The sequence below is a fragment of the Molothrus aeneus genome, chromosome 12, assembly GCF_037042795.1.
Source record: "Molothrus aeneus isolate 106 chromosome 12, BPBGC_Maene_1.0, whole genome shotgun sequence".
NCBI classification, from domain to species: domain Eukaryota; kingdom Metazoa; phylum Chordata; class Aves; order Passeriformes; family Icteridae; genus Molothrus; species Molothrus aeneus.
Window position 1 is genome coordinate 9,852,355 of NC_089657.1, and position 26,433 is coordinate 9,878,787.

At 43.6% G+C, this 26,433-nt stretch overlaps 1 protein-coding gene and 1 long non-coding RNA gene across 4 annotated transcripts in view; one reads left to right on the forward strand and one right to left on the reverse strand.

Moving 5' to 3' along the window:
* Window positions 1-19,460, reverse strand: part of SLC6A6 (solute carrier family 6 member 6) — a 57,834-nt gene extending 38,374 nt beyond the window's left edge. The window contains exons 1-2 of one of the 2 annotated variants that reach the window (XM_066558233.1): window positions 19,306-19,460; window positions 14,870-14,905 (exon numbers count right to left, since the gene is read on the reverse strand). Coding sequence is in view for 1 of the 2 variants with exons in the window: in XM_066558232.1 (XP_066414329.1) it covers window positions 12,290-12,344 (55 nt within the window). In the remaining variant the exon portion in view is untranslated. Of the gene's footprint in view, window positions 1-12,289; window positions 12,354-14,869; window positions 14,906-19,305 lie in introns of those variants that run through there. The other variant, XM_066558232.1, reaches the window with a different exon arrangement.
* Window positions 19,319-23,970, forward strand: LOC136561774 (uncharacterized). Of its 2 annotated transcripts, XR_010784404.1 has the most exons (3): window positions 19,319-19,404; window positions 19,864-22,110; window positions 22,569-23,970. It is a non-coding gene; the product is annotated as an uncharacterized lncRNA (long non-coding RNA). The 2 variants fall into 2 exon arrangements; XR_010784403.1 differs by having other exon boundaries at window positions 19,864-23,970.
* The last annotated feature ends 2,463 nt before the right edge of the window (window positions 23,971-26,433 follow it).

Below are 26,433 nucleotides of genomic sequence, written 5' to 3' on the forward strand. Positions count from 1 at the left end.
AGAGGGGGCAGATGGTGAGCCATGCCCATGAGGGAAGGCCACCAGCACAGCCAGGAGCTGCTGGCTGTCAAAACAGACACAACTCTGAATACTGCTGAACCACTGACTTTTTTTGTCAGACAACCCATGGATTACACATCTGAAAATACACTGTGTTCAGTTTTTGCTTTGGGATTACAGTAATGATCCTCTCCAAGCTTCTTACAGCCGAACACAAGCAACCAATGCACAGCAACACCTTCCAGGAGGAGCCTCGAGGACAAGCACATCATGGATGCCACCTCATTTAATAGTCACTAAAAATCAAACCTTTCAAACAGTATTTTTCCAAATGCTGATGGAAATGGGAAAATCAAAGTCTGCCTAAAAACACAGATATGTGTTTGTAAATATTTACACATGCTAAAATGCATGCCTTGTCTTGCATCTGAACACCAGAAACCACAGCAATGCAGATACTTATTTTTTGGTCAATGCATATAAACTTTGATTAAAGTTACAGCATACTGAATTGCTGACTAGAGTGGTAACTGAATGTGTTTTTTTCTAGCTTCTCTTTCTGTTGGAAAACTGAAAGCAAAGTACACATTGAGAGTGTCTTTCACCTTGATGAGAATGTTGCTTGAAGAATAATTGTATGGCTGTACCACTGTTTAATGGACTATTTTTGCAATATCATCATTACTTCTGCTTTCAAGGACCCTTCTCTAGTAAGTTCAGCCTGTGCGGAATGTATATCTTGAGCTTCTCAGTGCTGTCTCACCCTTTTCTGCCTCAATGACTTTTGAAAGACATCAGTTTACAACATTATAATTAATTCTTCTAACCCTGTTTAAGCTCACTGATTCTTTAGACATTGCCATCTTTCTTATTTTTCTGTAATTTATTTCATATTCTGCAAATTGAAATAAATTTTATTCCCTTAAAAACTGAGCTTTCCTAGAACTGCCGATCTATTTGTGGGTTGGCTCTTTTAAAAAATTATTATTATTTTACATTCACATTCATGAATATTTCAAAATTAGATGCCCTGATTGCTGGATCAGAGCTGGTCTTCAAATAAGCAGCTTCCACTTTCATTGAGAGCAATGGAAAAACTGCTATTGATTTCAACAGTAGTAGGATCACGTCCCAAATAAAACTGCATTTATTATGTTTGGCTCATTTCCTAGGATTACTTGGAACTTTGAAAGCTGTAATTCTTGATGTTGACAGCTCTCCCTCCCTCCCAGGGCAGTGTGGTTAAGCCAATCGATACATGATTAAAATAAACAGCCCCTTGATCAAACTCATGGCTTCAGTGCAAGTTTTTCTGATCTGGAGGGAAAAAAAGCCTTTATGTCTGCCAGCCCTCAATGCCCCACCAGTATCCAAGGAGCACCTGACTTCATTTATTGTCCCTAATTCACATCCAAGTTCATTCTGCTTCATTGAACAAGATATCTACAATTTCTGAAAAATAACACCACTCTCTTAACTGCACACACTGCCTCTCTTCCTCTAAAAAAGTGCCTCTAAAAATTCCCTGAACTACAGCTCACTGTTCTGTCTTTAATGGACTCCTCTATTTCTGTATACCTTTCCCTGGGTTTGGGTTGTTATTTAAACCCTAGAATCCATTTGTCCTTTCTTCTTAGTTTTTGCTCCAACTTTCTCCATCTCCCTTCTCACTTCTTCATCATTTCCTTTTCTTTCACTGTGATGCTTTTTTTAGTCTTCTAAGACTGACTGGAAAATCTGCTACTGAAAATTTTCTAGGAGGAAAATGAACTTCTTTATAAAGCTGAAGACTACTCTGAAAGAAAAGCCCAGGGCTTAATGCAATTTCTTTTTCATCAGTTGTGGTCTGGACAAAAGGTATCTTTTTTCCCTACATGCTTTTTTTCTTGCTGCTGTTTCTATTCATGTTCTTCAAATGCTTCAAATAGGCACCATGTCACAGCACCGAGCTGTTATAAAATCCTGCATCTTTGCTCAGATTTCAGCAGCAGAAAATCTGCAGTCACATAATACTCTAGATGCTCATTTTGTTCTACTTATTTATGTCAAAGAACAAAGCAGTTACAACTAAACTCAGAATAGGAGGAAATTAAAAACTCCTTTTCTGTTGTGTGGGGTGGAAAGGAGGAAAAAGAATACCCACAAATTCCAATGGATTTCAGAGGGAGCATGACCCTGACCCTAAACAGGGGCTGAGGCAAAGATGATGCTCCCCAGCCTCAGGGATGGAGCCTGATTCCTCAGGAGACGGCACAGGGCAGTGCTGGCAGTCAGCAGGGAGGAGCAGGGGATGCAGTGGAGCTCTGGCACACTGAGCCACACTGGTCATGACTCTGTCCTACTGAAATCCCCTGTGGGATTTCACAGTGGCTCCTGTATGCCAAGTGTCCTGCCTGGAGAGCCATGGTGCTCCTGCTCTGTCCCTCCTCAGAGAAGGAAGCCCAGGGGTCGCTCTGGCAAAGACAGCCAAGGGGAAGGAGCAAAGGGTTGGCAGAGAGATTGAGGGGAAGCTGCTGGTAACTCTGTGCAGGAGAGCAACCAGTTAAAACTTGGGTTTGCTCACCTGAAGCCAACTGCTGACCCAGTTTAATGCCTCTGGGTGTGCCAGCTCACAGCCTCCTGACTGCCAACAGGCTGGAAAGAAACACCAGCTTCCCACTGCCATCCCTGCCTGCTCCCTCTGCTCTACCAGCTCACCCACTGTCAAAGTGGAAAACCATTACTGGGTGACACCACCTCTTTGTCCTTATGAGAGGGCCCTCAACAAAATGCATTCTATCCATGTGGTGTAGCAAGCTGATGGCTTTCCAAGCAAGATGGGCATTGTTGAAGAAGATTCAACAAGTTGTGCACATCCTCAACTCTTCAGCCTCCTTGCACCCTGAAGTTACACACCTGACCAAGGGAATAAGCATTGTTGTATTTTGCTTTCAATTCTGAAGGTCTGCATCTGAATGGATTGAAATTCTCTATCAAGCCCTGGTGTCAATTAAATAATTTCTATTGCCACAAATAAACCACATCAAAATCAATTAAGGGATGTCCTTCATCCTGCTATAAAAAAGGCAAACCCCCTAAAGCTCACAAAGCTTATGAACTCAAACAGTCAGTGGTGTGCACTGTGCCTATTGAATTTTTTGCATGTGATTAATAGTGTATTGATCCTATGTGACACTTCTGCAAGGCACTTGCAACACATGATAATGTCAGACAGCAATTTCCATGCTACAATAATGGAGCACTGCCCCTGAGCAGGGAAGATAAACAATAAAGTAGTCATTTAGTGAGGCAAATGTGCAATAAAACATATGAATTCATTATATCAAAGTAGTTTTTTCTTGGAGAGAAATAATTTCACCCTCACCTATTTTTTCTTTCATGCTAATTCTAAATTTAGCCTTAAATTAACTGAGTTTACCAATGCTAATGTTCAGGGCTTTCTCACAATTAAGGAGTACTCTACTTTTTCATTATGACTTCTAACTAAGTAAAAAACAGATGGATGTGTAAGATTACACATTCTTGGAGAAACAAGTAGAGTCTTCTATACCCAGCAATGGCTTTGATCAGCTGTTGCCATACCTGCCTAGGCCACCTCCACACAAAGCCAGAGTTGTGTTTTTACTGCCTCTATCCACTCATCTTAAGCAATAACTGAGGGCAGATTTTTATCCCACCTGTGGCAGCTGTACAAACATGTCACACAGTACCTTATTCCCAGAAATCTAGATCCCCACACCATCAGTGGAAGGGAACAATCCTTTCTTCTCCTTTGTTCCCATGCCCCATCTGCTCAACACCTGATTTTTTTTTTTTCTAGAGTACATTAATGGAAGGAAGAGTTGTGCAACACAGCACTGTGGGTGGAAAGCAGCCAGCCAACCTGCACCAGGAAAACAGCTATTACACACACGCGATCTGATCCGCAGTGTTAGTCCCATTACAGGGCTATAAAATCTGAGCAGGTTACAAAGCCCTGAGGGCTGGGCCATGAGCACTAAAACTTAATGGTGAGAGTGAGCTACTTTTGATTTTAGCCTTGACTTCTCCTCCATGCTGGCCGTAAATATCAGCAAAAATACGATTTAGTGACAGAAATGAGCTGTAATCTTTTAAGAAGTGGAGTATCAACCCTTTGCTGATGAACCTGGGTACTCAGGTGACTGGGGTGCTCTGCCAGGGCACCTCAGCTCACAGGCCTTCAGCCACAGAAATTTCCTAAGCACCTTGAGGTTTAATTTACTGTTGTTTTCTTTCCTTCAAGCAAAAAACAAGAAAAAAAAAAAGGAACAAAAACATTAGGCGTATGAAGTTTCGCACCGGAAATGAAATTGAAACCACTGACACGGCAGCGCAGCAGCACGAGCGGGTCTGCAGGAGACGTGCAAAAAGAAGAAGTGGCAAAGCTGATGAACAAGCTCAGGGAGAGCACAACTTTGCAAAACAGATTGGTGAAACATAGACTTTCACACACACAAAAATGTGAAGCTCTGTAGCCACTATGATATTTATTTGCTCTCCTGCAGCTGGTGCCAGGTGCTGGCTTGCACGGCCGGACAATGGCGTGTTTTGTTTAATCCCAGAACAGCCTTGGCTCTGTCTCCAGCTGCAGCCCCGTCCTCTCAATTTCCCTGACTGTCCAGAGCCACTCACTGTGCTCCTGGAGGGCATTTGAGAAGGAATAGCATTATGTCCTACAGGCTTTGCAATAGGCATTATTTGATCAAAATAAAGAAATAAAGTTCTGAGTTGCAAATAGATCATTTGGTACTGACCACTAAACCACCATGCTTTTAAATACCATGTGATTCAGACTGATTCCCAACCAGAGGTGTATTTTCAGTTCACTTTTGCCATGGGTCTCTGACATTTGCTTTCACAGACCGAGAGCTGTGCTCATTTTTATGTCAAGAGATATGAAAACCAAACAGTGCCAGAGCAAATACTTCACTTTTCCAAGGAAACTAACACATAAACCACTTCTGCATACCATGGTCTGCAAAGTGCAGAGCACACCCCAAGAGGAACAAAACCCTGGGCTCACACACGACTTGGACAAAAGCCTCACAGAATTCACTCTTGAATTGCAGCCTCCAAAGGGAATCGTATTAGAGCAAAGGCTGACTCCAATACATGACACAAGTATCTGCAGTCCCACCTTCATACCAAGGTCAATCTCACAGCCTACAGGTACTTGTTACTTGTTTTTTGTTGGCTTTTGCAGGTAAGCTTCCCCAAATACAGCATGACAAGATGTGAACAGCCTAAGTATTTTTCTCTATCTCTTCTTATCTTTTCAAACAAATGCTAGTTGATGGTTTCATTGCAGGTTGCTTTTATAGTCCTGGCCTGACTACTATAAACTGAACTTACTCCTGTTACCAGCTGAGGATTTTTCTTAGTGCATTTTCATCTTTGTGAACACACTCAAATAGGATACCAATATGGCACATTAAATTTATTATCTAAAGCTGTCTCCATCATCACTACAATTATTTTTCACTACTTGGTTTTCTTATGCAAAAGCTAATAATGGACAGGTGGGAAATTGTTTGCAGTTCCACTTTAAACAATAGGCACCTGACAAGCAGCTGAGACAGTAACAAAACCACTTCACATTCAAAGTAATGGCAGAAAGTGAGAGACTTCCTTTGGTTGACTTTTTTTGGTCTGAATTTTTGGAAGTGATCTTTACAAGAGCTACACGAACTTGTGATAGCTTTGCAGAAGGAGAAATCACCTAAGTGATTCAAAGTCAGATGCACTGCTTGAAGTTCCACATTTGGATACTATCTGTCCATGAAATTTGACTTGTAACCTATTGCTTGTGTACTGCACAAAGAGCAGTGGAGAAGGGAACTTCAACCCTACTGAGCAACAGTACCTCCCATTACTATGTTCCCTCTACCAGGCACAAAACCCTTTTCACACCTGAAAGAGCACTACCCTGCATCATTTAAGCAGGATCTGTATGAGGTGAGAGTATTTATATGATTACAGAAAAGGGAGGGCAGCAGTGAAAGCAAGTCCATCCTGTTAAATCTTGATTTTAGAATCCTGTCTTGTATAAAAAGGGACAAAAAAAGCTTTTGGTTGCTAATATTTAGTCCTTCTTCAATCCACTATGGTGGCCCCATTTGTAAACTTTACTTTTGATAGAACCTGATGGGAAATCAGGTGTTTACATAAACAATATACTTTTTGATAAAGTAGAGAGATGGAGAGAATGCACCTTATCTTGTCAGACTTGAAAGAGAAACCCAATGAAATATTCCCATGTCTTTTTCTCACCAAGGGAGTTTTTGAAGATTTCTTTTTGCCTTAGAATAGCTACATCATTGTCCAAAATCCCCTAGGCCGATATGGTGAATCTGAGTGCGATCTTGCTTTCTCTCAGCACAATTAAAATAACATTGTTCTGACAAAGGGCGTTTTTTTGGCTAACATATGGGCTGACCATGAAAATTTGCTGCCCGATGGAGCTGGCAGATGCCCCTGTGCACGTCCCAGCTTTCTGGCAGACAGCTGCAGGGCTGGAAGGGCCCTGAGCTGAGGAGCAGATGCTCTGTGCAGCATTAACTCCCTCACGTGGTTACAGCCACATGAGGAAACCAGCACGTAACGGCCCAGCCAGGGCACTTGGTGGCTCACTAAATCCTAAATACCCCAAAGCTCTCTTCAAGGCTGCTAGAGAATGAGATTTGTCACTGAAAAGGAAAAAAAAAAAAAGGTGATATTTACTCCTAAATACTTCCTGATATAATTATGCTTTAAACTCTTCAGTTGATAATTTGGAACTTGATAACTCAGTTGGAACTTACTGAAGATTTGAAGAGAACTCAAGTGAAATCCTGCTACAAATTCCAAATAATTTCAGAGATACCCAAATTTCACCTACTAATCTCATCTGAGGTCACCGTTTACATCTTGATATTGTTCCCATGTAAGTAAAATCTCTGTCTCCTCAGTGACCTTCAGGAGGTCTCTCCTGCTCTATGCAGGTATGACAGGGAGTGAGGAGTTAATGACATGCACAGCACTATGGCTGAATCACTACAGGAAATGGGTATTAAACAGAACCATAAAGTAATTCAGGGTAGAAGGCATTTCTGGAGGTCACATTGCCCAGCCTCCTGCTCAAAGAAAGGCCAATATCAAAATCAGACTGGCTTGCTGATGGCCTTATCTGGTCAAGCTCTGGCCAAGTGTGGAGACTGTACAACCCAACTCATTCCACTGTTTCACTCTGCTCAGGATGAACATTTATCCCACATAAACAACCTGAATGTCTCTATTGGACAAAGAAAGAAGATGAGGAGGAAAAGGGAGAAGAGGATTAATACAGAATGACAAGCTGATACCAAATGGAAGGGTCACTCTTCACTCTTCTGGTACTGCATATACACAATACAAGCAGTTGGAAAGCAAAAGATACTGAGGGGGTCTGTGGTGAGTGACAATGGGTGAGCTCCAGGTTAAGTACAGAAAAAGCAACAGTCCCTGGTGGCAGCACATCAAACAATACCCATTTTATTGTCAGAGTAAAACATATTCCTTTAAGAAAACCAAACAAAAAGCCTTACTGAGTGCTTCAGCGCATGCCAAGCAATTACTGCTTTCCACAATGTGTCCTGTGACTCACTGTGCCACAATGAACTGGCATATGGTGCTCATTCAGGGTATATAACTCACACATTAGCTCTGAAGAGCTAATAGTTACTTGGACTTTGGTTAATTTTGGGGGTTTTTAATTTCCCCACGGCAGTGCAATAAATGTCATGCTTATTATTGTATTATTATTATTTTTAAAAAGTGTTTTTAGTGGCAGGCAAGTGTCATTAATGCCTCAAATCTCTCGAATGCAAGGAAAATCAATTCAGACCAACTCTGGCATGCAAAAGCACATAAATAATTGGGAAATACTACCTGTGGTCTTCTGAGTCCAGATTTGACTGATGCCAAGAGCAATCAACTCCTTTTTGGCTGCAAAGGATAGGAGGGCACTCAATACCTTGCAGAAGGCACTCAGTACCTGGCAAAAATCAGCTTTCTGTGTGCCAGCTCCCCGTGAAAGAGCAAACCATGGAGCACGTGCAACAAAAAAGGTTCTCTTCTCTTGCAAGGGAAGGCAATCTCCCAGAGAGACACAGAGCCAGCTCTCAGTAGGGTGTCAAATACTATTCTGGCCTGGAAAGGGGGCACTTTCTCTTATGAAAGGAAACATAAAAAGTAACAAAGCTTCTCTCTTTGAGTGAGTCTGCCCAAGAGCAGTAGACTAGAAATCTAATTTTCATCACGAAGAAAACATCAGAGATGCTTAAAAGCAGAGACTGAGTAGTGGCAGAAGAAACTGTGTGCAATTACAAGAAAGTTCTTCTCTTGTAATCAAGATGCCTCAAATGAGCCCAGGCTGCACCATGACTTGTGAGTACAATCAAGAAAACATGGCTTCAAGAGTGCTGATGGAGCTTTCCACCCTACCCAGATGACTTCATGGGGGTAAGAATCCTGTACAGGTAAGGGCTACTTAACACTTGTATACATGTGACAAAAGTACCCTGAAGCCAGTGCTATTCATTAGCAAAAGTGGAACAGAAAGATGGAAGTGGCTAATTCAGATTTTGTCCATGTAGGGACTCAGAGCTGCAGCAGAAGTGAACAGGGTTGAAGGCCAGCAGGGCTGATTCCTGTAAAACAGGGCCTGACTTCTGACATAATTTGCACAATAAAGCAATAGCAATGCTACTGGAATCAACAAAACTATGCTGGAATAAATCAGTTGAGAATTATATCCTGAATTAGTATGTCTTTGAGTTAGTTTCATAGGTATAAAACAACATTAACATCTCAAATGTGACTTGGAAGGCAAAACATAAACACTTCAGCCTAAAGCTCTACTGCTCTGATCCCCAAGGACACAATTATTCCTTCGGTGGTTTCCTGTATAGACCAAATGCAATTATTACCAATACAAATATTTTTCCCTGTGTTTTTGCTTTACAAAACATAAATTTGGACTGTGTCATCTCAGATGTTTTCTTTAGCATTTAACAGAACAGTGATGGAAGAATATGGGCATGACTTTACTATGAATGGCTGTGGGGAATAAGGACCTGCTCTGCCTATTTCCTCACCTTGAATCTCCTGAACTCTTTAGTTGAGTGGGAGATAGCTGAAATTGTGCCTGAACAAAGACTCCCAGCATTTTTTTGTCACTGCTCCATAGGTTCTTTGCTAATGGTCACAACATATTCCCCATCTCCTCATAAATATCTTTATTAAAATACTTGTTGCATCTCACTCAGCTACCTTCCTCTAGGAATGCGTTCAAGAAAAGGCAAAAGTACAGAACTATTAAGAAGAACACAGGCCTTTTTCCAATCAAAAGTCATATTCATCTATGCAAAAATGTCCAAGTCTTCATTTCACCCAAGGAAATAAAACCAGCATTTAGGTAATAACCACCTTCTCCTCAATGCAAGGACCCTCCTGCCAGAGAAGGAAATGCTGCCCTCGACCAAATCCCAAACATTCATTCTCTTATTGGCTAATTCATGACAGTGTTAGCTAGATTTTCATTATAGAGCATTATTCGTAGCTGCTGTTTTCATGAAGCAGCTGTAATAAACAAGAGAGATTTATGTTCCTTTTAAAATTGCTTGAAATAATTAGCACTGTTAAATTTAGACTGAAAAAATCTGAGTCTACTGATTTTTCTATTTTTTTAAATAAATACAGAAGCTACAAAGCAATCTACCAGCCCCAGTCAGGCCTGGGTCAAAATAGTATGCATGCCATATAGCAGCCAAAATGTGTTTCAGATGAGGAAATAACCTAACTTCTCCAAACAACCTTTTAAAAGTAAATGATGGTTGTGCTGAATGAAATGTTTTAACAACTGCACTGTGTGCTATTTTTCTCCAACCTAAATGCAGACAGGGCTTTATTTTATTCCTGTTCTGGTCTGTACAGGTACAAATGGGCACTCTGGATGTGGATCACACTGGTGAGATCAATGGAAAGCAGGATCAATACCGAGACCCAGACCCAGACCAGAACTTTGCGGCTGCTTCCTACCCTGATTTATGTGCATCTAAAAGCCCTGACCCACGTCAGACATTCAGATACCAAACTCAGGGCTTGTGGTTTGCCCTCATCTCGGCATCATTTACTTTTTCCACTCATTGCCCCTCAACCACAGCTGGCTGTATTGACAGTCCAGACACTTATTTAGAATAAGCAAACACGGTGCCCTCTCCAACCCAATTTGGCTGTTTAACAGCTGGTGCTGCACTTCAGAGCCTGATCCAACAAACCTGCTTCGTGACAGCACTGAACAAACATCCCCTAAAAAGCTTTCCACTCATACTTGGGGGTTTTTGGGTTGGTTGTTTGGTCAGTTCTGTGACTCACCAGCCTTACAGTATTTTTTGTGGTGCAGGTGCCATGACCTCAGTGGTCCAGGTTTCCTCAGAGCAGTGGGAAAGACAAGATGATATCCCAGGGGCCAGGACAGAACCTTAACAGTTCTACAAGAGAAGTCTAATGTCCAGCAGATGTTCAGCTGACTACAGCCCCAGGAGAGGTGAGGAGAAAATGATCTGCTATGGGAAACATCATGCCATGCATAGAAGAGGTAGAGAAACAATATTCTTATCGTATAATGAGGAAAGGGACAAAATGAAGACAAGGAGAAGGCTAAACCTGCCAGTTTTTATGAACTTTTTTAACTAGAAGAAGGAAAATCAGGGAAGATATACAAATAAGAATGATGAAGCTGGACTAACATGCAAAAGACATCTGTAATAGGTATCAAAATATTAAAATTTTAAGTACTTTTCTCTACATATGGTAAAATAGTAACAACTTCTATGTAAATGATAAAATCCCAGAGCATTAAAATAAATAATGGCATACTGTTTCAAAATATTCCTGGAAAAAATAAGTGGCATGCAATGGGAGGGGGTTTAGTGTTAGGAAGTACAAAGCCCAACATCCCAGGAGTGCAGTAACATTGCCTGAGGAGCAGAAGCAAAGCCATGAATCCAAGAATAACCTAAAGGTGACTGCAGGTAAGATTAGCCAAGTAACAGAGTTTCTCTCTGTGATGCTTCTGAGTGATGCAGAAGGGTCAAAGGCTAAGCTATTTCTGGCTGTGGACAAGGGAATGGGTGATAGAAAATCTAAAGCATAATGCTATGTCAAAACAGCCACAGTGAACAAATTATGAGTTGTTCAAATCTCCATAGATTAGAAAGGAGATAGAGAAATTAAAGGAAATACAAATAAGGACAACAAAAGTGATCTAAGGAGAGAGTAAGAGAGCTAAAATTAAAATGGTCTATAAAAGAGAAGACTCCTGGGCTGAGATCCAGCTATAAATACCTTCCAGGTACTGTGTGTAGAGGAAGGTAATTAATCTAGCTCAAAAGATAGTAAGACAAGCAGCAATTGCTTGAATTTAGGAATGGAAAAATTCAGGATATATAATAAGAAAAAGTTGTTTGAAGAGACACATCTGCTCAACAAGGGCAAACTCCCAAGGTGAGAGCTAAGGCACACTTACTGTATGCAGACCAGAAGAGATTGTGTAAGGATGGGGCTCTGGGAAATTTTGCCATCAAAACTTTGTAATGTCCATAAAGATCACCACAGTCCAACTTACTGATCTTTTAGTTGGGCTCTTTTATGGGTCATCTTCAAGACTGCTTCTCTATTAAAAAAAAAAAAATCCCAAAACAGCACTCAACCTATACATCCAGGTAGTGACAATACATCTACACCAGAGCTCAGAGCTGGGTGTGAAGCACTCCAAGGTGCATAGCAAAACTCTCTGCCTCTTTTCTGCCTATGCAGTGGTGTGGACAATGTGAGTCTATTGGGTCCTGGGCATGAGAGTGTCAGCAAGAACAAAAACACTGACCCAGACCTCAGATTATGCTGAGTACCTCAACACTGAGGTCAAAGGCCAAAGTGGGAACTATCTCTTGTGATACTTGGGGTCTTCCTCATCCTTGTGTGAAGACATCCTGCACAGAAGCTTTCAATGTCACTGCATACATTATGTACTTTGATTTATGATTAACTGAAAACCAATGCTAGCAGTGTTCAACACCTCTCAGGAGCTCCAAATATAAAATAAAGAAGAATATAAAATAAAATCCCCAAAACATTTGCAACAGACCTTACCATTTTCAATGACAAATGGGTACACACAAATGTGAGGAATATAAAACCCAAGTACCCTTAATACCCTCCCTTAAACAAATCCCATCCCAACTGCACTCACCAATCGGGACTTCTGTCCCCTCCTCAATGTAGATGGGCAGTGGTGATTCCTCCATAGGATGAGGCACTGATGGAAAGTAATGAATTGTGGTAGTATTTGTCGCAAAGAGACTAAAATAAGATGGTCCCTTTCTTATCATTACAACTACACATGGCTGGTTACTATCACAAAGAGCCCCTTCTCAAAGCGGTCACCTCCTGTCACAGAGACTGGCCCAAGCCACGGCCTGAGAGGTTAATCCCCAATGAGCTCCCACTGCCACAGGAGCCAACTCTGAACAGGACCTGGGAGAGACCCCTGTCCTGGATGCTTCACCATTCTGCCATTTCACTATAACCTCAATACTCCCATCCCTGGAGTTTAACTCTCTTTTGGAAACTCCCACCGTTGTAGAAGCCAAGGGAAGCCAATGCACAGACAGGCACAAACAGAGTTATCAGTCAAAGTCATAATATTTCATGCACAGAACCAGAGGAGAAAGGCTCTGGTGCTCAAAGCTTGCCGTCAGCCATTGAAAAGCCACAGCATGTGATGGAAGGCTGCACTGCAAATGGCCTCTGGACCACTGACTTTTCATTACTCATTTTAGAGAGTATGTATTGGACTTAGGAATTTTCTTTGGGATACTACAATCTCCAAGCAAAACTCCCAATCTGCACTGTGGGGTTATTCTGCAATTTCCAGACACCCAACAGTCACTGCCGTAGGGTTCATCTCTTTGGGTTCTTCTCTATTTGGGAGCTTCTTCCCTTAAGGGGGTTTTGCTTCACCATTTCCCCTTTAAAATCTATGGGAAGCATATGCCTCACAGGATTTTCAAGAGATTTGAATTTCCCATTCTAGAATGAAATAATAATGAGCTACAAATGTTGAAAATGTTCATACTCAAAAACCTTCTGTATTTTTTTCTTCTCTGTTACCTTGTAAAAATGATGATGTACCTTCTCAAAGATACAAATGCTTAACATAGTCTCAGCTAGGATTCCCAGCAGCAGGAAAGGAGGATTCCTAATCTTTGGTTGGGTATCCTTCACTTAGTACTGGATTTCTTTGGTTTTGGGTTTTTTGGTTTTTTTAAAATATCGTCTTATCCATAAAACCAGCCAAAGAACACTTGTGCTTTAAAGCTATTAAATAAAGCATCTAACAATGTTTCTGCTAGCAACACAACCAGAATAAAGAGTGTTTTCAACAGATGCTTGACTAGCAACAGGCATAATAAGAACCCCACGCTGGTGTTTTGCAGGATGCAAAGGGCAGCTCCTGCCTTTCCATCAGCCCACCCCTCGCTCACGTGGAAGATGAAGGGAAGCACAGGGGAGAGGAACAGCAGAACACGACTGCCTACAGAACTACTGTACAAGCCACAGAAATCATGGTCTACCGGGACGCCTTGCGCAAGCCACTTTTATCTAGAAGCTGAACTAACATTCCAGCTCAACAATAGCAAAAAAACATTTGTTACCACACGGCATTTTGCTACATATTAACCAGCAAGTTGCTACGCAAGCATAATGGAGTGCTGCAATTCCGAGATACATGTTGTTAAAAAAAAAAAAAAAAAAAAAAATTGATTTATGGGAAATCAGCCTGAGGTGAGTGCTCGTGGGCTTGCCATGCCACTGGACACAGTACATGCTCGGAAGTTATGCAAAGCGGGCCCTGCATTGGGAACAATGCAGTCGTTTTCCTTGCTAAGCTAATTTTGCATAAAGGCAATGAGAGTCTTCATCTGTGCAGCCCCGTAAAACATTCAATCAGTTTTATTTACTAGGAAGAAATACCACAGCAGAGTTTTCAATACTACTCAACAGTTTTCAAAGCTGAGATCTGCGAAAAAAGAAACCAGGTCGCTAGATGGTGTGGAAAAAACCTGTTGGGTTTTTATGACATGCAGCTTTCTCAGTCCCACAAGGAGCACTTTAACAGGCTCCCCCAGACTGAGAGCCAGGCTGGAGCCAAATGCTTCCACAAAACATTTGCAACAGTACCTACCACCAATGGCTGGTGGCATCTACTCTTGCCTTAATGGGCATCACCATAGGTTGCAGAGAAGGCCTGAAATACCTACAGGCTATTTGAGGCCAGGTACACACACAGACACTCTCTCTTACCCATACACACACATGCACACACCTGCACACAACAAATGGCTCTATGGGCAGAGCTTGGATTCTGTAGGATCCAAGGCACAAAAGCTGACTCTGTCACAGCGTTTGGGGAGCAAGGACTCTGGGGTGATAAATCAAGCTCTCACTTATGTGTCTCCTCTGCTTTGGGCAAACCATTTTAACATTATCCCTCCATGATTTACACACCGACTTTATGGGCATGCTGCTTAAAATGTCTGCAAAGTGCTTTGCAACGTTTTCTAAATTCTGTGGTGATACACACAGAAGAACTGCACAGACAGATTTAAGATATCAGTTGCTGAGCATTATTGCTGTATAACTACAGCCTATTTTTACATGCTCTATACTTGGTTTCTACAAACAGATGGTAAGTGTTCAGTATTTTAATGTTTTAATGAGTTTTTTAAGCCTTTTTGTAATTTCATAAACAAGCATAAATAACACTTACATGAAGAAGAATCTCTGCTGAACGTATTTTCTTTTCCTGTTTGGAAAAAACAAAAGAGAAAAAGAAAAGGGAAAAATATTTTAAAGGAAAAAAAAAATGGGTCCAGCAAAATAAGTCAGACATGTTTCAATGCTATAATGCACTGCGTTTTCTGAATTTTATCAGTAAAAACTCCTATTTGAAGAACACTAAGACACTGAATGTAGTACCAAAGCCAAAACAGGAGATAATTTCTTGTATGTTTCATCCTATGTAGAACATCACATATTGTTCTATATGTCTCTAGATATGACTATATCCCTCTAAATAGCAGGACAATTACACTGCAGCAGTGAAATAAAATACAAATGCCATGTGATCTAGATCAAAAAATGAAAAAATAAAAGAACCTTTAACTACATTCCAGCTCAGCAATAACCCCATGGCTCAGTGTATGGGCTGTTCTCCTACCTATAGACATGGGACTCACACCGACACCATGAAGCAGGGCCCTCCTACTGCATTTTGGCACAGCAGGGTTGTTTTTCCATGCCAGTGCTCAAGTGTTGACTGCATTCAAGCCCAGGTTGAGCAGCCACAGCAGCGAAGGCATCCTTCGAGGCTGTGACAATTCTGAGTGACAGAGAACCACAACAGGAAACCCAGCAAATGCTGAAATGGGGAACCTTCCCAACAGGCCTTAACAGCCACCTCCTGCAGCCATGGGCCTGCCACCCTGCTGCCACCCACCCACCCTTGCTGGCATTTGATTCACACTCCCCTTCCACCAGCTGAGCTGGTGGGTTCAGTGGATTGCTCTCAGAACACAGTTTAGGGCTGGCACTAAATGGCTTTTTGCTGGTGTAAATCTGGACACGTTGGAAAAAAAAGAGACTGACAGAAATACAGAGGATGCTGTGGACACCAGCCATGGTTTCAGAGTCATGGACTGGCAGCACAGCAGCCCTTCCAACAGCAGGTTTTTGGGGAAAAACGAACAGTGAAGAGTGGAATGTTTAATTAATTTCTACTGTATTACTTTGTATCAATATTAGCTACTATGTAAGCAATTTAAAGTTTACATGCCTCAGGATGTAAACAAAGCTCAGGCAAATCAATTAAATCCATGGCGCTACAACAGCTGAGGGGTCAATTAAATAGGCATGTATGGAAGAAATTCAACAAATATTAAATCACTGAATTTTCATCCTCATGCTTTTCTTCTAAAGGCCAAGGATCCAATCCTGGAAGCAGCCCCCCTAGAGTGCCATTAGAATAAATTTTAGTTCTGTGTATAGAGCTCTTACTGGAGCAGACACAGGATTACTTTTTAAAAAAATAAACCTGATCCATTCTGGTCATTAAGTTAGTGATGAAAAGTCGAAGGCACTAATCTGACTGAGTAATCTATTCAAAGCTTCACTTCTTAAATGATCTACAATTTATTCATATGACCAATCAAATAAACATTACTTACAAAAGGCTGCAACTGCCATGGCTTTCCCATCCATTTTTAAGTGTTGTAATGTGGTTAAATTTAAAAGAAACTAATCAGCATAATCTTTTCAGAGTTGTTTGCCAGCATGATTTAAACCCCAGGCAGGGCACCACTGCAGAGACTCCCCTTACTGGTGGAACTGGCAGCACTGCTACTGGGGCATTGGTGCAAGGTTGCCCCACTCCCCACTGGAACGAAAATATGGGGCATTGGAAAATATAGAAGGGGCAAAATTACAATAATAGGGGGATGCTGTTAAGCGTTGATGTGCATTGATGAAAATCCTAGGAATATCACTGTCTGGAAAGTGCCCAAGAGTCTCTTTGGAAACATCCAGCCCATAGGACCTGGCTGGAAGCCACTAAGATACACTAAGAGTATTGATTTAAAAAACTCCTCACTGAAATATTAGCAATGATTAGCTGTACGACAAGATCCTCACCAAGGCTTTACAAACAGAACTCCACTCAGGCATGGGAGGTTTCCCAAGCACTCTGCAGCAAGACCAAGCCAACCTAAAGTATCTTCCTCGTTTTCCAAGACAATGTGGCACCTCTTTTCTGCCAGCATTTCACACCAGCTGAAGTCTCCTGCCACTGCCCCAACACTTCACCTCTGACATGAAACCTCCAGGCAACCCACACAAAAGCTCCACATTTAAAACTACCGATGAAAAGCTGTATGCCAAATTTTGTTTCTGCTTACAGAAAAAGAAAATAAAACAGAAGTCGGTAGCATTTGAAAGATTCCAAATTTCTACCTGATTCCAGACCAAGATTCCTTAAGCAAACAAACCAAACGCCCCAGGAATCTGATGCAGCCCCCCCCGAGCAGGCATCCACCCTCTCGGGGCCTGCAGGTATCAGAGTGCCACCTGCGACTTCCTGCTTTTTGCCAAATATGACAGAAACGAACCCTCACAGCGCAGGTGGGAGAAGCAGGTTAGTAAATGGCAGCAAGAAGCGGCCCCTCCTGTGCCGGCCGCGGGTCGGGGTCCCGGGCAGCCCCGGGCAGGGGAAAGGTGTCTGCCGCCCTCCAGTGGGAGCTGCGCTAGCACCCAGCAGAGAGGTGCGAAGGGGAAGGGACAGAGGGGAAAGGCAAATAAAGAGAAAAAAGACAAAAAGAGAACATGCAAAGCAGATCAGAGACAGTTGAAGGGGAAACAGGAAGATACTATCTCTGAAAGTGCCAAAAATGACGTTTCTAATGTCAGTTTAACGAGGGCAGCACAGACATCCTCCTTCCACACTCATGCTTCGGACTCGACTTGGTCCGGGTGAGGGACACTGTCACTGTCAAGCTGCTGGCTGCCTCAGCTACTCACACATTTTGCTTAAAAAAACCCCCACAATAACCTTCAAGGAAACCTTTCCGTACCACTTGTGGCAAAGGCAGGCAATGCCAGAAAGCAGTCAGCTTGGCTGAACACAGACCCAGAGGTAAACACCCGGCTGTCAACAACCATCAGAGTTCTCACCAAAGCCTCTCCCATCGAAATTCCACAGCAGCAGGTTTTAACGGGCTGATTTACCCTCAAACCTAAAGCCATAAAATCTGAACCGGTAGCAACTGTCACCCGAGCCCCGAGTTACACGGCCGATGACATCTGTCCCCGTCAGGACTGCCTCACTGTTTTGCCTGTCCAAAACTCAAAACATTTTCACATGCAAGCAATAAAAAAAAATGCAGTTACCAAAATAGCACTATCAACGTAACCAGCTCCTCTCGGCACATTTTCTTAATGCCTTTCCCAATACGGTTAAAAAACATGGGAACTCATCAAAAACCTCCATCTTTACACCTTGGCACAAACTGTGCTGGAATAAGTATGGGGTTGTGTTTCTTCATGTTTATCTGGATGGTCTCCCACTACTTTTTCCTTTCTTTTATTTTCACCCATGCTTCCCTTTAAACATAGCTCTTATTAAACTGCAGAAATCAGCTTCTACAATTTCTAAATTGTAGAAGTTTTGCCACTCTTGGAGCTGCCTAAGGACAACACAGCTTGCCTTCAGTGTCATAAATAACACATACTCTGCACATTTCTTCGCCTGGGTGAAATAAATTCTCCCATGCTCTTATATGGAAACCTTGTGAGTCCTCCCACATACCTCCTGCTATAATACCAGGCAGCAATGGGCATTCATTATCTTAAAGCCAGCGGGTGAATTTTGGATCCAAGTTATCCCCAAACAAACCCAGAATTATCACCCCTTCGCACCATGCTGAGCTTGGTAACCTGCCCTGTGTAGTCCCTGTGTTTTATTTCTAAGCCCCATCAGTACTTTGATTTCAGCATGTCAAGAACCCACAAAATAAAAGGAAAATGAGGGGAATAAAAAGGAAAATGAGGGAAATCACAAGAAAGCAGCAGCAGCGGTATTACCCACCAGGTAGGCCCATTAGCATCAGATGTAGCATTGCCTGTACCAGACTCTTCACTCGAGGTTAGCGCACGGCAGACAGAGAAAGCACAGCGGGGAGGGGTGGGAGAAAAAATGGGCAAAAATAGCCGGGGAGAGAAGCGTGCGCCTTCGATGTGCTGGAGGGCCGCCAAAGAGGAATGGCTGAGAATGTTATCGCCAAAAAAAGTTAACGCAAGGTGTGGGGGGGTGTGGGGTAAATAACCGCTGGGGAGGAAAAACACCGCCGAGGTAATGCGAGAGCTGGGGAGGAGGGGGCTTTAAGGAGAAGGATGAATTAATAAGTAAATGGAAGGGGGGGAAGGGAAAGCGCTCCCGGGGGCACCCCGAGTCGAGGCGGACAAAGGGAGGACGATGCCGCCGCCGCCGGCCCGGCTCGGTTCGGCTCCGCTGGGCGCGGAGCGGCCGCCCCTTTGTTCGCCGCGGCGGCGAGGGGCGATCCGCGCCGCTCCGCGCCAGCCCCGCCGCCGCCACCGCCACCGCCGCAGCGGCAGCCCCAGCGCCCGCCCGCCCTCCCGCCCGGGAGGTGCCGGTACCTGTGTCCGCTGGCCGCGGTGCCTGCGCGCCGCTGCGCCCCTGCGGCGCGTCCGGCGGAGCGGTGCGGCGCGACTAGCAGCGCCGAGCAGGAGGAAACGGTAATTTATAAGCGCTTTCTTCCTGACCTCTCGTGTCTGTTGTCTAATGAGGGAGCTTTGAGCATCACCCATCCTGCTGAGTGGAAAAACACCGGCACGGCCTCTTCTTTGCTGGGGAGGGGGGAGCCTAAAGGAAGGGGTGTGGGGGAGGAGGGGCCATGCCGCAGACACGGCGGCGGAGCCCGGGCTGGCAGGCGGCCGCGGGCCGGCGGGGAGGGGCGGGCGGGTGCGGGGCAGCGGCCGCCGGCTCGGGGGGGCCGCCCGGGGCCGCCCGCCCTCCCCCGCGGCTGCCGCGGGCAGCGGGAGCGGCAGCGGGGCCGCCCCGAGGGACCCGGCCCGCGTCCCGCGGCTGCCGCGGCGGGCAGGGAGCGGAGCGAGGGCTCCCAGCCGCTGAGCTCGTCTCGGTATTTTTCATTTTCGTGCGTTTTTTTAATCGGTATTTTTTATCTTTACACAAAGAGTGCCGTTCTCGCAGAAAAAGCATCCCACGGCGCTGTCACCGCCGCTGCCTGTCCCTGCGCCCGGGCCCTGGCTCTCCGCTTTTCTCCTCGGCCCCCCGGGGGACTGGACTCTGGAGCCGGTGCCGCTCTGCCAGGCTTTGGGGACAGGTTTGCTCCCGGAGCCGTCTGCTGCTGGAGGAGGCAACGCGGGAGCGTGGTCTGGCAGGTGCCTGGGAGGCTGGGACATCCCTGCTCTGCCCTGCCGCCTCCCAAGCGCGATCCCCGGCACCGGAAAGTCCCGGTGGCAGCGGGAGGACAAAGTACGGCCGGGGCGATCGGCGGGGAAAATGAGCAGGGCAACGTTTTGTTTTGCGTCGCGTTTACAGAACCGAAAGCAGGTCCTCCTCCCCTGCAGGCGAGCGGGTTTATGACTCAAACATGTCCTTGCTCTCCTACCTGCAATCCCCCTGGTTCTCTTAATGAAAGGATTCAGCAGCAGAGAGTGTCTTGAGGCATTTTCATATAACCCCTGCTGAAGACTTAGTAAGATCCTCTGCACTGCAAAATACCATTTGCATTGTGGGGGTACCGTTGTGGTGAAAAGGAGATTTTGGGGCCATCTGTGTTTCACAGAAGTCCCACGGTGCTAACCTTGCTCTGGGCACAGCAGGGATGGACCAAAGGAGAGTGAATAGTCCCCACACCTCTGCTCTCTAGGTTTTCCCGAATACAAGATGAAACCTTTCTACACCACAAACCAGAACAGCAGATACTGGGGGACCACCTCCGGAACCCATAACCTATGCATAGGCTGCTGGGGGGATCAAATTCCATCACAGCAGCCTCCAGGGAGGTCTCAGAAAAGGCTGATTTCCTTAGCTGGTTCTTGCAAAAGCTGCACCATTCTGCAGACTTTTTGATGGCAATATAGGATTCCAGAAAACCCCGTGCCACAGTCATACAGCCAATTTTCCCTTACTCCAGTGCATTCTGTGATTTTCCGTATCTGAGCTGATTTGAAACGTGAGTAGGTTTTTAGCAGAAAACCAGATAGAGGTAGGATATACACAGCTAATTGATGACATATCTCCACTGAACAGCCTCGTTTAAACTCCTAATGATGTAGTCCATGCTGCCACCTACGTCTTCTGATTCAGGTTTCTTGTGTACTGCAACTTTGATTCGTAGGCATCCTTTGCAGGAGGCAGCTCACATTTTGTGAGGCTCCACGAGGGACCACAAACAGGCGGCTCTGGCTGCACTAGGGAGTGAAGCAAAAGGTTTCTTACCGGCTCAGCCACTTGTTTGGTTGCAGTGAGGATGCCTAGATGCAGATTAGGAGCCAGCAGTCACATCAGTGAAATGTAAGTAGTGGCTGGAGCCTTGTCTGTGTGAAGGATCCTGCCAGCACAGCTGTACCACTGACAGCAGTGGAATATTTTGCTCTAGTTCTCTAGAGGAATCAAAGTCTGTATTTTGTCTCTTGCTCTCTCTTCTTCTGTTGCTCCTCACTTCTTAAAAGTCAGCCACACAAAGCACATGGTTTCTCCATGTGTTTAAAAATAAAATGTTTGGGGTAAAAGACCAACAGCCAAAGCTGTTTTGAAGTCAGAGGCATGTAAACAGTACCTGGAACCAATAATAACGATAACGATAATAATAATAGCAATAATAATAGTAATAATAAGTCCTTTTGTGCCATAAATGTGCACATTGCTATCTGCTATTTCATTATGAGACAGCACAAGTTCTGAGAATGTGCCTGATGAATATTTGGGGGAGCTCTGCCTTCAGCTGCAGTGGCGCACAGCAGCACTAATGCTTCTGGCTTCTCCACTCTCTTATGTAACCAAAATCACAAGTTAGAGCCCAAATTACAAAGCATAAGCATGTGTATAATATTAAGCATACAAATGGTGCCTGAAATTACTATCCTTTTCATGTAGGTCTGTTTTTAATCTGTTAGAATTTTTGCTTCTGCAGCTTTATTGATTTCAGTGTCCGCTGATGCAGTTCATAATGCAATCAAGCCTAACCCCTTAAAAACCCCACTGTGAAGACATTAACCCGAACTTAACTAAGGCCAAAATCACTCTGGCTACAGGTAGGTGGAGTTCAAATGACTTTTATACCTCGAGTGTATCCTGTATCAAGATGCTGTAGCAAGCAGAACACCATATCCCCACGGCTGCTTTGGCAACCAGTCAGAGTGGCAGGTTTCTGCACCCCAGCCCAAGGCACGGATTTGCCATCACCTTCCTTTGAGGTTTCCCTCTTTCTCAGAGACTATTTTTGCCATTACCATGCTGATCTACTTGCTGGAGTTTTAAGGTGTTGGATGCTGATGCAGCGAGTGCCTCTTGTATCTGTTTAATCCGATAACACAACTCTTTTTTAATCTCCACGTCTGGGTCACAGGGTTTAAAAAAGACACTGGGCCAAATCCCCAGCTTGGCTACAATGTGTGGAAATGTACTGAGATGGTATGAAAGTCAGGAGAGATTCACTGTATTTGCACCCATGTAGAGAGGTCTTGAGGGGCAGGGATGTGAGTGCCAGATTTCAGATGGATGAATATTAACCCAAGGCTGTGGCAGAGGTAATCCAGGCTTCCATAGGGTGAGGTGGAGGGAGGGATATTACACCAGGACCTAAAATATGCTCATCAGCAAATTCTCATTAATTTTGAAATGGTAATCGATTTAATATTTCTTCATTTTTCAGGAGAAAACTTGTTTTCATTGTTTGTCTGCTAGAGGGAACATGATGTTTCATGGACTCAGGACCAAGACTGGGCATGGACAAAGAGGAGATTTTGCAGGGATTGGGAAGATTTTACAAGTAAAGATTGAAATTTAAAAAAAAACAAAGTTCATCCAGGCGTAAAGTCCAGCAGAAATTTTGGAGAGAAATGGACAGCACTGTCTGTAAAGGATTGTGTAAGCAAGAATGGCAAAAACATGGTCTCAATAAATCCATTGCACTAATGATTTTCTATACATGATTTTCCCACACAAAGTTATATGGGGTCAGTCTCTGGGGTTCACCTGTATAGCAGAGAATCCTGAGCCTGAAAAAGGGAAGCAGATTTTGTAAGGGATTTGCTTATCATGGAGTGACTCTGGATTGCAGATTTTAAGCATTACTAAATTGGGGAATAAATTGTTGCTATTGCTGTTACATACCAGGATATCTCACTAATCCACGCAATCCACTAAGTTGCTGTAGTTTTAGTCTGTGTTTATTTTAGATGAAATTATGGCCTGGACAGTTAATTTTTCTTAGTTTATCCTTATAAATCATAAATAAATAAGGTATCAAACAGAAACCAAAACATGACCTGTGTTTTTGGTACACTCCCCATCACGTGAACCTGCCAGTGATAGAGCTCTGCACCCGGTTTACAAGACAAACATAAAAGCAATGAAAAACCACAGATCTTCTTGAAAAGTAGCCAGTTGGCATTAAATTCTCTTGCTTTAATGCTCTGGCTGGCCTATTTTGCTTATATTTGAGACTGCCTAGCCATTATGGGATTGCCTGCACTGGTCCTTTCCTTACATCTAGCTAATTACAAATTAACTTAAGGCACTTAGCAGGGCTGAGAGGCTGGAGCTGGTCCTTTCTGAGTTTGGAAATGCCCGTTGCTTTACAGTGGCTGATTCCTGAAGTGAGGGGCAAACACACAGGAACCAAACAGCCTGGAACCAAAGTGGTCACACTGGCTTTTGAAAAAAGTGAGTGCCTCAAGTTAACTGACAGTCAGCTACCTGGAAATAAAAGCCTCTCATATATCCAAAGGTTTTCACTGGGATTTTCAAGATCTCCTGAGCAATTTAAAATCCTTGAAAGGAATGCACTATAGAATGAAAAATATAAGTATTATTAAAGAATGTCTCTGAACTGAAAGTCAGCCAGTTTCATAAAAATGAGCTAAAAAAGTAATAACAGGTAGTCTGTCTCCTGCTGCATGCTGTATGAACCGTATGTTTTGTATTTTGGAAGTCACTCTAAAACAATGTTTTTTTCTTCACTATTGCTGTTGGGAAGAACAGTAGAAAAACTATGTATAAATGAGATTAAAGTAATCTAATTAAAAAAATAAACAATGTGCTTTCATTTTCAATTCATATCCAGTCATTTGGGATCTAACTTTAAAAAAAAGAAGATAAAAATTTAGAAATTCAAAAAGGATTCTGAAAGACAACTGTTTCCCTTTAAGATTAATGATAATCATACTTGTGTGTTCAAGGGAGAATAGATCCAGGGTTATGTAACAGGATAAGAAACAAAATCCTTTTTCCTTAAATTAAAATAACCAGTATGTGTGTGAATTTTAGTCAATCACTAAAAATTCAGGAAACCCATTTTCTTTCACAACTACATTCCACATGCTAAAATTGATGTCTTCTAACTTTTAAGCAGAATCACAATAATTAAAGACAAAAAAGATTTGTTTGTTGCATTTGACCACAGTTTGCCAATAGAGGAATGTTCCCTAGGGAAAATTCTGTGGCACTTGCCCTGTGCAGCAATCCAAATACATACTCATATTTTTATTTTATGTGGCATTAGCAAATCCAGTTATTGCACTTCCCAGTTGTTGTTTGGTTTTTTTTTTTCTTTTTAATCTGATTACCTAGTACTAGATATATGATAACTTATCTCTTTTAATCATTTTTTTGCCTGAAGTATTACATAACAGTTCTTATAAAATCTTGCAATGCCTGCCTAAATTTGCCAAAACCAGGACAAGAACAACAGGTAATGGATTTTTTGATGTTGGCATTGTGCTTTGCTGGCCTAATCATATAAAATTTATTTTAAAAACCACACAAGAAAATAATTTCCTACCATAGAACCTCCATTTTCCACTTCTGTATTTTACAGAAGCACTCATACCAGAATTTCTGCATCAGAATTTGACACATAAAATTCCTCTATCACATGAGTTCAATTTTCCAAAAGAAGGCAAATGATAGTATTAATAACCAAGATATAAGCACTGAAAAGGCTAAGTCACTGAATGTACTTGCTGAAAAAAAAAAAAGGCATCTTGTTGGATCTAATTCTGGAGTCATTGTTTGACACAACGCAGAGCAGTTGGGATTTGCATAGAAAGGCTTTGCTGAGCTCAGGTGATGTGCACTCGTGCGTGGGAGAAGCTCGTGTGAGCTTTGCTGAGTGACTCTGAGCTTTGTCTGCAGACTAAAATGAACTCTGCAGATGCTGGCCCATCCTTGCACATGTCCACACTCAGCATTTCAGTCCTGAAAGCAAAGCTCCACATCTGGGCAGTGTAAGTGATCCCTCACGGGACCAAGTGCTCTGTTAGCCCTACTGCAGTAGCACAAGGTGTGCTTGGAGATGATGCACATGGTGAATATGCCTCTTTCCCTGCTAATAACACACCTGCCATGCTGCAGATAAATATTCTGCTGCTGCACAGCCTGCAGAGATTTCCTGGGCCTCATGAGCACAACAGGTCCTGCCAAGTCAGGATGGTTACATGGGTGCAGCAAAGGTGATACAGAATCTGGGAAGCTACATCTGGGAGATGTAAGTTGGCAGACAGGGAAGAAGTTGTGGCAGACCCACTCTGAAAGCAATAAAAGGTCAACAGAGTCTGAGACTGCCCTGCAGAACCACTTCCATTTCCATTTGGAGCTGATTATTGAGCTGGGCAGGGCTGGCCTAACCACATCCCAGGTGACAGTAGACATCACAGTGGAAAATAGTCCAAAAATGTACTGTGGAGGCAGCTGAGCCTTCATGACTTACACAATGGCTCCAGGAAAGCTGATGGATTAAACTCACCAAAGAAGGAGAGATTGCTTGAGTGAATTCATACATGCTCATATTTCTTTCTATTTGCCTATGGGTCCCTCTGCTCCCTTCCCTCTCAAAGTGATGGTGAAACAGTTATGAGGAGTGTATAACTGAAAATTATACACTCCTTATATACTTTGTTTATTCTGACAAATTACATTGGAAGATATAGACAAACACTGGGAGAAAATCTGTAAGAGACAAACCCATTCCCAAATGCATGCTTGTACGAGTTCAGACAGATGGAATTTCTAGCTAGGTGAATTAATGCACTGCAAACAGAGAAAGGGCTCCAAATGCCTGAGCATCTAGAAAAAAGAAGAAATTTAAAATGAACCCTGCAAGCTATCCAGCAACTGCTCATCCAGTATCATGATTTTAATTAACAGAACTGGAAAGCAAGCATATAATATAAACTTAAAAACACAGCGTTTTCCAGACTACCGGTCCAAATGCAAAACAAATGGCTTGCATCTGGTGGCGGGGAGGCAGAGCCGGGGCGGGAGCCGAGTGAGGCGGGGGCATCTGCAGCTCTGCCCAGCCCTGCCCAGCCCTGCCCTGCCCGGCCCAGCCCTGCCCTGCCCTGGCACAGCCCGGCCACTGACACCCGAGCATTGCCCGCCTGCTCCAGGAGATGCCTGGGCTTCCACCTCGGCTGGCAGCACGTGTCACTGCGGGGACACCAGCAGCTCCCAGGCTGGGTGACCTTGGTCCTCCCCCAGCAATTCCCTTTTCTGGACCTTTGGCTCGCTCCCAAGTG